Below are 13,767 nucleotides of genomic sequence, written 5' to 3'. Positions count from 1 at the left end.
TTTCTTAATAAGTTGTTTAAGGTAAAACGACATATAGAAGTTATTAACTGAGAACCCTATTGGCCAACATAGAATTTTGGAAGAGGCGGTGCCCAAACTTGTCCATAGTGCAGTCTTCGGTTCTTGTGGAGCAGTAGCACATACTCTGATACTGGAAGATTTTTTAAGAGTAGATTCCACCAGGAGAGACTGATGTGCCAGTTGCAACTGGGACAGGATTGTATTCTGTATAACGAATCTATCTTCCTTAGAACTACAGAAAGAGTGAGAAAAGTCTCCTAGTTCTTAAAAAAAGCTACCTTAAGGAGATTATGTAGAGGCAATTTAAGGAGCTCTTTAAGAGGTTTATCGAAGTCCAGTGCTTCAAGGAGCTCTGCTCTGGGTTCAATATCCGATGCCAGCTAACAGGCAAAGCTTTTCCCATCTGCCTGATGAATTTGGTGAAAGTAAGTCCTTCTGCAGGAGATCAACACCTAGGAGGTAGAGAAGACGGATCTAATGGGATGCAGTATGACTGGAGCAGATAAGATGGGTTCAAGATCAGTCAGTGTCTCGTTGAGAAAGATCAGAATCAGCATCTGCAACTCCAGGAGATTCTCTATATGAAGAAGGATGCTTCTTTGTCTGAGAAGTGCTGTAACAACGTTGAGAAGGGCTCCTTCAACGATGTCGGTACAGGTCAGAGGAAGATGAAGTGCATCAATGAGAATGTCTAGATCTTGATCTGTGTAGAGAAGAATGAGATTTGGTACCGTGCAATGCATGCTTAGATTTAGAGGAGCGAGCATCGTTACCATGTGATCTTGATATCCATTAATGCTTCGATGGAGGACTGGAGCAAGTTTCCTTGGGCCCTGATGTGTCATGCTCAGGATGGTCCGGTACCGAGGCAATCGATTAAGCTGCATACAGCACCCGTGCTTACAACAGATCACCGAGCTCCCTCTGAAAAAAACTCCTTCATTTGGTCCTGGAAGGACTGCACCGGTACTGTTGGCTCAACAGCCAGTACCAGTGAGTCAAGGGGTGAGTGACCTCGATGAGGAAGCACAACTTATAGGAGACACAGCCTGCACAGAAGGAGATAGACGATGGCACTGACACTTGGCATGCATCGAGAGACTAAATGCTGATGATGCCTGCAATGCTAGTGGGGAAAAGGATGACTTTAAGCTGTTTACCCGATGCAGGAACAAAGTCCGATGTTGATGGAGGCATCGGTACCAATGGCATCAATTTGTCGCCAGAAGCCATGGCCAGTCCAAATAACTTTTCCTGCTGAACTTGTCAAGCCTTAAAAGAGCATTTTTGCAGCATAGAACAGCAAATTCAAGTGTCCACTCGATGCTCCGGGCCCAGAAACTGAATGCACCATCTATGCGGGTCAGTGATGGAGATGGCTTGTTGGCAACGATTGCACTTTTTAAAACTGGGAGAAGGCCTCGGCATGTGAGGAAAAATCTCAGTGACCAAGTCAAAAAACTCAATGGTTGCAGCCCAAGGAAAAAAAAAAAAAAGTCAGAAAATACCAAGTAACAAGATTTTTTATTTTATTTTTTTTTAAAGGAAGAACCAAAGGAATACTACTACTACTAATAGAAAAATAAACAAAATTGAGCCGAAAGGCAAAAAAGACATTGGGAAGGAAACGCAATTTGGACAGAGTCCAAAATTCAACTTCTTTGCTCCATTGAAAACAAAAAACTAAGGAACCAAGAGCCGAAGTCAGGTGGGAAGCCACTCGTGCGTGCGGTCAGTTTTGAAGCTTCTTAGACATTTAAAGTGACAGTACACTTTTAGCACTGTCCATACCGGGCACCGTGGATGATGTCACCCACATGTGAGAATATGCTGCCTGCTTGTCCAATGATAGAATTATTTCAGGGGTTCAGGGGATTAAGCAAAGGTTAAATAACCCAACTGACAAGGCCTCTGCAGTCTCTTTCAGCATATTATAGAAGTGTTCTATTCCACTATATGAAAACTAAAAAAAAAAAAAAAAAAAAAAGAGCTGCTTACCTCAGCAAGGTGTGCCAATAGAGCAATACTCTGCACAGTTTTACCCAGACCCATTTCATCTGCCAAGATCCCATTGATACCCTGCCAAAATAATAACAAACCATCATGAACAAAAAGTAGGGTGTTTACCAAGAGACCTGTCCAATGAATAGGCCTCCATGTAGTCAGTACAAAGGAAGTGAAGGCATTGCATCAGAGAAAACTTATATTTAATCTCTAGCTTCCTCCACATGGGTATCAACTCCTCTTACTCCCCCCACCCCCCAAAAAAAAAGTCAGTGCCTAACCTTTCCAACAGACCCTGCTCAAGGCCTAAAAGTAAGACTGCATAGGCTTGCCACCGAGACTGAGAACTATCATTTGTTTCTTGCAATTACACATGATACACTGGGATATGGTTCTGCTAAGGTTTTGAATGATTTCCTACCCATTTGATGAGCACTGACAATAGTGAGGGGCTAAATTACCTGTTCATAAAGGTTAGCTAGCCAGTTCATGCCTTTCAACTGGTAGCCTTTCAGCTTGCCATTAAAAATGGTGGGCTGTGGAATGTCTTCTCCAGCCCGGATAGATGGGTTTGCTAAACTGTAGCTCTCACCAAACCCACTGCCTGACTTGCTGGCAGCCCGCAAAGCAGCTGCTCGGCTTTCTTTTGCATCTTCATCAAATGATCTTGTCTAGCATAAAAGAGATAAGAGAAAAAATTCAGACAGCTGTTTAAAAAGCAATTGCTATTGCATTCTGAGAAAACAAAATATTCCTCTGCAACTTTAGCATATCTAATACCCCACTCAGGTAATAACTAAGGATGGACAGCCAAACATTTTTGTTTCATTTCTTGTCATTTACAACATTGTTCATCTTTTGTCTACCTCTATTTTTATTTTGGGAGGCAATGTGCGCTAAAGCTGTACCTGATTATTTGTATTCAAATTTAAATCATATTTGGCCAAATACAAATAATGTAATTGGAGGCTGAATCGAATCGATACAAATATTTGGTACAGCCCTAATGAGCACACTATTTACAAAAAAGATGCATTTGCAGGTGATTCACACTTGTGCATAAACTTTGCAAATAGTGCACTCTTTTACTGAAAGAAGGTGCACTATCTGAAAAAAGGCCTCCCTTCTTCCATATAATATGCAAGGACCAGAAGAGGGTAATGGTATCTGACAATCTTAAGGTGGCAAAACAATACAACAAGGCGGTGGTTGTAGCCAGAAGGAAGCTATGCTGCATAAAGAGGCATAATTGGCAAAATAAGGTAGCCATTAATGTCTCTGTATAAGTCTTTGGTGAGGCCCCAATTGGAGTACTGTGTTCAGCTTTGGAGTAGTATCTTGCTAAAAATATAAAGAAACTTGATGCAGTTCAGAGAAAGGAAACAAATGGTATGGGGTTTGCATCAAAAGACGTACAAACCTGAATATATATATCCTAAAGCACTGATCTTTGCTAATTTTTAAGTCAGAGTTGCTGAAGAAGAGCTGACCTTTATAGGGCTATGACAGACCAATGAATGCCAAATTCCATCCCCACCAGAACATCTGATCTTGGTCACACATGCAGAACACAGATATCCTATATTTGAAGAGGGGCTAAGGCCTAGATTCTCAAAAAAATGTGTATAAAACCGACAGGCTGCCATCGCAGCCATTATAGTAACGAATTTAAAAAAGCAAGTCATTCTCCAAAAAACGCTTATGCAAATGAGGTTGGCGGAGATTAGCGAAGACTTGCAAAATTTGCATGTGCCCATTGCTGATGATAGTGATGGGTATATGCGCAGAAAAAATGAGAAACCCCCCCCCCAACAGTGGGAGAGATGCCCACGCTCTCCTGCCGCCATGCAACACTCACCCCCGTGCCTCTCCCGTTTATCTTACTTTTGAATGGCTGGCTGGAGAGATGCTACTCCCTCCAGCCAGCTGGCCCGCCTCTTCAAAATGGTGGGCCTTCCCCCACCCCGGTGCATCTTGGGATGCACCAGGGGAGGGGCCTGAGGCTCCAATTGGCTCAGGTTGTTTAAGGACTCCACTATGTGAAGGGTCTTAAACAACCTGGGCCAATCAGAGCCTCAAGCTCTTCCCCCGGATGCTTCAGGAAGGGGCCTAAGGGTCTAGTTGGCCCAGACGTTATATAGGGGTCTTAAACAACCTTGGCCAATCAGAGCCTCAGGCCCCTCCCCGGTGCATTCCATGAGGAGAAGGCCTGTCATTTTGAAGAGGTGGGCCAGCTGGTCGGAGGGAGTAAGGCATCCCTCTGGCCAGCCATCTAAAGTAAAGTAAGGGGGAGAGGGGGATAAGGTTGTCAGAGGTATGAGGGTAGGGGGTTTGCATGGCAACAGGAGAGATTAGGCATCTCTCCTGCTGCCAGGGGTGTGTGTTGATTGGTGGCGGGAGAGATTGGGCATCATTCCCACTGCCGAGGGGGACTATAATACAAGCTCTCTAGAAGCGTGCTTTTACTACTCCCACTAAAAAAAAAAAAAAACGAAACTACAATTTTATGAGAATCATGTAACTTTTTTTTTTCATGAGCCACAGTCAAAACACACACCACAAGATACACTTTTAACAGTGCCGGCACCCCTGGACCAGCCGCTGATTTTTATGGCCAAAAGCAGACGCCGCTCTTAGGAAATGGCTTGGTGAATTTTTTTTTTTTTATATCTTTATTCCTTTTTACATTATACAAACAAGTGTACAATAAATCAAGTCATACTATACATTCTTCACTTGAAACTTTACAATCATCTTATACCATAAATTACCTCCCCTCCCTCCCTTTCCAAATATTTTTGTAACTACTCATCCTAATGTCATAAAACCCACCCATCCACCCTCCCACCCTATACATACTAAATGGGGATAAATTCAATTATTTATTATAGTAATCAATTAATGGTCCCCACACATCTTTAAATTTCTTATAATATCCTCTCTTAATTGCCAATGTTTTTTCCATTTCATACACATGACACACCGAACTCCACCAGAAACAGTAATTCAACCCCCTGTAGTCTTTCCAGTTGTATGTTATTTGTTGGATGGCAACTCCTGTTAAAATCATTAACAGCTTATTATTATTCGAGGAGATTTGACTTTTGGCCCTCATAGACATCCCAAACAAAACTGTGTCATATGACAGGGCCACATGATTCTCTACAATTTATTTGTCCCCAGATCAATTTCCAAAAATTATTAATAAGAGGACAATGAAATAATAAATGATCTAGGGTTCCAGCCTCAAGATGACAATGCCAACATCTATTAGACTTAGAGCAATCCAATTTTTGTAAACGAACAGGGGTCCAGAGTGCTCTATGCAACAGGAAAAACCATGTTTGCCTCATAGACGCAGACAATGTACATCTTATCCTCCAAGACCAATACGTGGCCATTGAGATGCATTAATTTTATGCTTAATCTCAATGCTCCAAATATCTCTAAGTACAGTCCTTGGTTTTTTATTTAAATAGCCAGATAGTGTTTTATACCACTGCGCGGCCTGGTGACCCAGAAAATCTGCCTGGAAGCATAAGAATTCTAGAGTAAAATGAGTATTTAAAGACTTCCATTCAGGGAACCCTGCCTGAATGGCCTGCTTCAATTGCAACCATTTATAACTTTGTTTTTTATCAAGACCAAATTTATGTTGCAATTGTGAAAACTCCAGCAGCTTACCATCATTAATAACATCATTTAAAGTACGTATTCCTGCCTCAATCCAATCCTTCCAGACAATCATAAAACCGCCTATTTGTATCTTGGAGTTCAGCCATATGTTTTGACAAGTAGATTTTTGAATAGTAATAGGAGTTAAATTGTTAACATATTTTAATGTTGTCCATGTGTCCATTAATATCCTATTGGTTTTCCTTATTCTAGGCATTTTAATGCTAAGCAGATGACGAAGCCTGATAGGAGACATGAGCTGCCACTCCAACCATAACCAATCTGGAAGCTTCTCCATGAGTTCTGGGAGGACCCAATACATACCCTGGCGCAAGATATAGGATTGATGAAATTTACCCCTCCCTCCTCAATTGGTTTTTGTAAAGTCACTAGAGCAATTCTTACAGCTTTACCCAGCCAAATAAATTTACTAAGAATATTGTTTAATTTTTTATAAAAAGACCCCTGATAAAAAACTGGTATCATTCCCATTTGATAGCAAACCACAGGCAATATCATCATTTTGACAGTTTGAACTCTTCCCCACCAAGATAATTGTAAAGGATTCCATTGCTCACATAACTCTGTTACTTTTTGCAATAAACTTTTTTCATTCATTATAATTGTCTCATCAAGTGTGTTTTTTATCCATATACCTAAGTATTTTATTCCTTCTTCTTTCCATATAAAAGGGAATGAATCAAATAATCCTTTTGTGCAATGCACATTTAAAGGAAGAACTTCTGATTTAGTCCAATTTATTTTATATCCTGAAAACTTTCCAAATTTTTCTATCAAATCCAATAAATTTGGAATGGTTGTTTCAGGATTCCTCAAATGAGGTAATATATCATCCGCATATGCAGAAACTTTATATTCTTTATCCTTATGCGGTATACCCTGTATCTCCTCTTCCTGTTGAATAGCTAGTAATAAGGATTCAAGCACTATATCAAAAAGTAAAGGAGATAGAGGACATCCCTGTCTAACTCCCCTTTGCAATTTAAAACAATCAGAAAAATTATTATTGATATATAATCTAGCAACAGGAGAGCTATACAGTGTTTTAATCATTTGTATAAATCCCGAACCAATACCAAACCGTTCCATGCCTGATACATAAATGTCCATTCCACCCGATCAAAAGCTTTCTCTGCATCTAGAGACACAGAAAAAGCCGGATCTCCAATTTCTTTTGTTAAATATAACATTTGCAATGCCAATCTGGTATTATTAGAAGAGTGTCTCTGAGCAACAAACCCTGTTTGATGCATACCAATTATGTGAGGAAGAGCTTTTGCCAAACGTATAGCCAAAAGTTTGGCTAATAATTTACCATCCACATTTATCAAAGAAATAGGCCTGTAATTTGAAACCAGCATGGGATCTTTATTTGGCTTCGGCAAAACAATAGTTAATGATTCTGCCATAGTGCCTGTTATACAACCTTTCTTTAGTTGATTCTGATATAAATTTAATAAATGGGGTAAAAGAGTATTTTGAAATGCTTTATAAAACTCTACCGTAAAACCATCACCACCTGGAGCGGTCCCCACTCTAAGAGACTTCAATGCTGTTTGTAATTCTTTGTTTAATAATCTTTATTCATTTTCTTTTGTTACAACAAGTGTTTCAAATATACTTATTAGAAATTTAAACATGTACACTTGATAAACACACTTATTATTATCAAGTTTAACATTTTTTAGAAAATTGATTTTATACAAAATTTATAATATTATGCAGTAATTCTAAATTTTTATCATTTCTTTTAAATGTATTAATCCCCCTTCCCTCCCTCCCGTTCAATCAATAATATTTAAAAACAACTTTATTGTAAATTCATTCAACATTGATATAGTGTGTAAAAACCAAAAATAAAATCCCACCCCATTCCCTTCTAATCAAATTTTTATCTTGGGAAAAGTTAATTATTCATTACAAAAATCTGTTAATGGTCTCCATATCTTTTGAAATTTATTAATATATCCTTTTTGTGTTGCTATGGTAAGTTCCATTTTATATATATGACAAACAGAATTCCACCAGAAAGTGTAATTTAATCTGTCATGTCTTTTCCAATTAAATGTAATTTGTTGTATTGCTATTCCAGTTAAAATAAACAATAGTTTGTTATTATTTGATGATATTTGACTTTTTTTTCTCATTGTTGTTCCAAATAATATAGTATCATATGTCAATGCTATTGGGTTTTCTAACATCCTATTAATTTGAGGCCAAATTGATTTCCAGAATTTTAAGATGAGTGGACAAAAGAATAAAAGATGGTCTAATGTCCCAATTTCAACATGACAGTGCCAGCATCTATTAGATTTAGAGCTATCAATTCTATGTAAACGTGTAGGGGTCCATAAAGCTCTATGTAAAAGAAAAAACCAAGTTTGTCTCATAGATGCTGACACTGTACATTTTAACCTCCAAGACCAAAGTCGTGGCCATTGAGATGCACTAATTTGGTGCTTTATCTCAATGCTCCAAATGTCTCTAAGACCATTTTTTGGTTTTTTATTTATATATCCGGATATTAATTTATACCACTGTGCGGCTTCATGTCCTATTGAGTTTATCTGGAAACACAAGAATTCCAAGCTGTGATAATTAGTAAGATTTTTCCATTCAGGGAACCCTACCTGAATGGATTGCTTCAATTGCAACCATCTAAAATATTGTGTTTTATTAAGATCAAATTTATGTTGCAATTGTGAAAACTCCAGCATTTTACCATTTTTTATTATGTCGTCTAGAATACGAATACCTGCTGTCATCCAGTTTTTCCAGATTATTTTGAAACCGCCTATTTTGATCTTGGGGTTTAACCAAATTGTTTGAGTTGTTGATTTACTAATTGGAATAGGAGTTAGATTACTTATATATCTTAAAGTTTTCCATGTATCCATGAATATTTTATGTTCTTTGTATAGCCTTGGCATTTTGATACTAACTACATGACTAAGACGTAATGGAAACATAAGTCTCCATTCTAGCCAAAACCAATCTGGGATATTTACAGTGGGCTCTGGGAGGATCCAATACATACCTTGACGTAAAATATAGGCTTGATGATACCTATAGAAGTTGGGAAAATTTACCCCTCCCTCCGCAATTGGTCTTTGTAGTGACACTAAAGCAACTCTGGGATTTTTCCCAAGCCAAATAAACTTTGTCAATATTTTATTTAATTTTTTATAAAAAGAATTTTGGAAGAAAACTGGTATCATTCCCATTTGGTAACAGACTACAGGTAATATCATCATTTTAACAGTTTGTATTCTTCCCCACCAAGATAAGTGTAAAGGGTTCCATTGCTCACACATCTCTGTTACTTTTTGTAATAAATTTTTTTCATTAATTTTCATTGTGTCATCTAAATTTTTTGTAATCCAAATTCCTAGATATTTAATAGCATCTTCTTTCCAAACAAAAGAGAATGATTTAAATAAACCTTTTGTGCAATGTATATTTAATGGGAGTACTTCTGATTTGTTCCAATTTATCTTATATCCTGAAAATTTACCAAATTTTTCAATCAGTTCAAGTAAATGTGGAATGGTAGATTCTGGGTTCCTCAAATATAATAATAAGTCGTCAGCATAAGCCGATATTTTATATTCTTTATCTGAATGAGGTATACCTTGTATCTCCCCTGCTTGTTGGATTGCTAATATTAAGGGTTCTAAAACAATATCAAACAGCAAAGGAGATAAAGGACATCCTTGTCTAACTCCTCTTTGTAGATTAAATTTTTCTGAAAACGTATTATCTATATAATAAAACCGTAGGCGGCGCATGCGCAGTCTTATCAGCGTGCTTCCGTAATCCGTATGTCCGTGGCCGCCAAGACTGCAGCATGCCCCGCGCTTACTACGGCCCCACGCGGCACTTCACTCCATTTTCGCCAGAGCGGTTTGCCCAGATAGGGGAAGCTGAACAGCTCACTCCCGCCTCTGCTCGACTTCCTGTTCACAACCCCCCCCCCCCCCCAAACAACCGCATAGGAAAAACTCACTCCCTGCTCTCCTGTCACGGCGGTTTCTCCACATAGGGAAAAACTCAATCAATGCTTCCTCTACTCGGCTGAACTCGCCTGCTCCCAGTGGGCCAAGAGAGAGGGGGGAGTGGCTGCCGTGGTGATCTGGCCGACTCCCTGGTGACAGGAGCCGCGGCGGCACCTTTAAAGTGAAAAAATAACTGTGGCAAGGGAGCCGGCCAACTGGCAGTTCAAGTTGGAGCTTTGGTCTGGCCTGCTCCCTGCCCGCCTTGCCATATTGTATTTTTTTATTTGAAAGACGCGGCGGTGGCTCCTCTCATGATCCCCACCTACGTCGGAAGTCTGACCCAGGCGGGGATCGTGAGATGAGCCACCGCCGCTTCTTTCAACTAAAAAATACAATACGGCAGGGAGCAGGCCAGACCAAAGCTCCAACTTGAACTGCCAGTTGGCCGGCTCCCTTGCCACAGTTATTTTTTCACTTTAAAGGTGCCGCCGCGGCTCCTGTCACCAGGGAGTCGGCCAGATCACCACGGCAGCCACTCCCCCCTCTCTCTTGGCCCACTGGGAGCAGGCGAGTGAAGCCCGGTACTTCCGGGTAGCTAAGGGGCGGAGCGCGGCGCGTGCTCAGGGTCCGGGTGGAGAAGCCGGTGCTACAGCCGCTTGCACACATTAGATCACTCCCAACCGTTCGAGGAGAACTGAGGGCTGGAAGAGTAGGTATGAGAAGGGGGTTGGGTTTGGGGGCTATAAAGGAATATGTGAGAGAAGGGAGCTGGGGATGAAAAAAGGATGAGATGGGAGAAGGGGGGCTACAAAAGGGGGCATGTGAGAGAAAGGGGCTGAAGACAGGAGCTGGAAGAATAAGTGAAGGGGGAATGAAGAGGGAGTTCTATGGAGGTGAAGGACAGAGAAAGGGGACAGATTTTTAAGTTGGTGAAAAAAGGTGGAAATAGGGAGGGTAAAAGGGGAAATGGGAGCCTGAATAGAGGGGGTAAGACATAAGAAGAATAGCCATACTGGATAAGACTAATCTATTCTAGCACCCGTTAATGTAAGGTGATGATGGACAGGGGGGATGTAAAACAAAGGGGCTGCTGCTGGATAAGGTGAGCAGTGATGGAGTGGTGGAGGACACAGGGGAGGTAAAAGGAAGGGATAATGGATGGGGAGCAGGCAAGGGGTGGTTGTGGACAGCCAAGGAAACCTCCCCCCCCAAAAAAAAAAACACAGAAAGCGACTAAGGAGAGAGAAAAATAAATAAAGACAGACACACACACACATATATTCTAGCACCCGTTAATGTAACGGGCTATAAGACTAGTTGATGTATAATCTAGCAGAAGGGGAGTTATATAGTGTTTGTATCATTTGTGTGAATCCAGGACCTATTCCAAACCAATTCAATGTCTGATACATAAATGTCCATTCTATTCTATCAAAAGCCTTTTCTGCATCTAAAGAAATAGCAAAGGTAGGTTCGTTCATTTTCTTTGTTAAGTATAACATATGGAAAGCTAATCTAGTATTATGAGATGAATGTCTTTGAGCAACAAATCCTGTTTGAGACATACTTATAATATGGGGAAGAGCTTTAGCTAATCTTAATGCAAGTATTTTTGCTAATAATTTTCCATCTACATTTATTAAAGAAATAGGTCTGTAGTCTGATACCAAAGTGGGATCTTTATTTGGCTTTGGTAAAACTATTGTTAATGATTCTGCCATAGTGCCTTTAGTACAACCTTGATTTAGTTGATATTGAAAAAGATTTAATAAATAGGGTAATAAAAAATTTTGAAAATGTTTATAAAATTCCACTGTATAACCATCACCACCTGGAGCGGATCCAACTCTAAGGGATTTCAAAGCTGTTCCTAATTCTTTTAGTGATATTTGTTCTTCTAAACTTCGTTTTATATGTTCAGGAACCTTTGGACCCTTTAATAATTTCAAGAATTCTAAACCTTCTTTTTCTTTATTTAAATAAGTCTCGGAAGAATAAAGAGATTTATAAAATTTTAGGAATTGTTTTAAGATTGGTTCAATTTTTGTTAATGTATCACCTTTTTCATCTTTTATAGCAATTATTTTTGTTTTCTTTTTTTTCGCTTTTAGGTAATTTGCTAGTATTCTTCCCGACTTATTTGAGTTCCCATAATACAGTGCCTGCTGAGAAAACAAATCTTTTCTTATCATTTTTGATGATATTTCATTGTATTTACCTTTAAGTTTTAATAGTTCTTGTTGTGTGGAATAATTCCATTTTTCTACAAGTTTTAATTCTAAATTTTTTATTTCTTTTTCTAAGTTAATATATTGTTTTTTATTTTGTTTATTAAGATAAGCCGAATATGAAATAATTTGTCCTCTTATTGATGCTTTAAATGCTTCCCATAATATTTCTCTAGAAATCTCATCTTTATCATTTATTTGAAAAAATTCTTTCATTTTTATTTGAAAATTTTCACAGAATTTTGGATCAGCAAGCAATGTATTATCAAACTTCCATATTGGTCTATTTGTATTATGATCTGTGTTTTTAATTTCAATCCATACCCCACCATGATCAGATAAAATTATTGGATCAATGGCAGCTTTTGTTACTTGATGTGCTAGATGTTTTGATATAAAAATATAATCTATTCTTGAAAAAGAATTGTGAACATGAGAACAAAATGAAAATTCCCGTCCATTAAAATGAAGTATACGCCAAATATCTATTAAATCACAAGTTTGTATTAAATTATCTAGGCCCATTGATTTTATATATCTACTTGGGTTTTTATCCAATATAGGATCCATAACAGCATTGAAATCCCCCGCTACTATTAGATTTGAAGTAGCCAGTGGTAAGATCAATTGTTGAAGAGTTTTGAAAAATTCATTTTGGTTCGAATTAGGGGCGTATATATTAATCATCGTCATGGTAGTATTTCCCATATTCATTTCCACAATTATCCATCTTCCATTAATGTCTGTTGCCTTTAATTTGAATGTAGCATTACATTTTTTATTTACTAGAATAGCAACACCTGCTTTTTTCTTTGTAGCTGGTGAGAAAAAACAATGTTTGACCCATCCTCCTTGTAGTTTACTAGATTCAATATTTGAGAGGTGGGTCTCTTGTATAAAGCATATATCCGCCTCTTGCCTTTTTAAAAATAATAGTGCTTTTTTCTTTTTTATCATATGATTTAGACCATTAACGTTTAAGGATATTATTTTAAGATCCATTTATGTATTTTTGATATATTTTCTTTAAAATTATATGAATTGTTTTCTTAAAATTTTTTTTTTCCCCAATATTTAAAATATTTTTTAGAATAACTCTTTTTTTTTCTTTACTCCATTTTCTATTGTTTCCCCATTTTCCCTTCCCTCCCTTCCCTCCCCTCCCTTCCCATTTTAATATGACCACTTGGATACGTATATTGAGGTTAGGTGTATATAACTCCTACAAGCTATTTCAATGTATAACTATATTTACTACCATTTTTATTTATTTATTAAATTTTCCCTTTTATAGATGTTTTAATTTTATTCTATTTTAAGTTTAAATGGTATTAAAAATTGTTTTCTTATTTTAAATATTATGTATGAATTATTTTTATTTTATTTTATTTCTTTATTTTTTAAGGAATTATTGCATATGACATCAATGCCAATCTCAAGTTCAATCAGATATAAGTTCAAAGTGATAATTAATTATAATTGAAATATTATGTCTTATATTTTTAAGGCTTAGGTATATGTTTAAAGACATTCATAAAGGATTAGTATATATTTCCCCAGTCCGTTTAGAATGTTTTTGCATTTTAAATTATAATTATATGTTCTTCTAATTCTTTTCAATTAAAGTTGAAAGTTCCGCCTTTATATCGAACTCTATATTTGTGTTTCATATTAAATCTCTATGTTTTATTAAATTAAATATAAATTTAAATATTAATACATATATAGCATTCGATAATAAGTTCTTGTTTAAGATGTCATTGGCTGTTCATGTTGATCGAGGAAATCTTGAAGTTTTGTAGGATCTGAAAAGTTTTGAGTTT

The 13,767-nt window shown here is 37.6% G+C and overlaps 1 protein-coding gene across 1 annotated transcript in view; it reads right to left on the bottom strand.

Moving 5' to 3' along the window:
• Positions 1-13,767, bottom strand: part of INO80 (INO80 complex ATPase subunit) — a 348,126-nt gene that overhangs the window by 217,168 nt on the left and 117,191 nt on the right. The window contains 2 exon segments of the mRNA XM_033951235.1: positions 2,020-2,100; positions 2,487-2,696. Of these exon segments, the coding sequence (XP_033807126.1) occupies positions 2,020-2,100; positions 2,487-2,696 (291 nt within the window).

Source organism: Geotrypetes seraphini, chromosome 7 (assembly GCF_902459505.1).
Source record: "Geotrypetes seraphini chromosome 7, aGeoSer1.1, whole genome shotgun sequence".
NCBI lineage: Eukaryota > Metazoa > Chordata > Amphibia > Gymnophiona > Dermophiidae > Geotrypetes > Geotrypetes seraphini.
The sequence above is the reverse complement of the archived record's forward strand: the minus strand, read 5'-3'. Positions and strand labels throughout refer to the sequence as shown.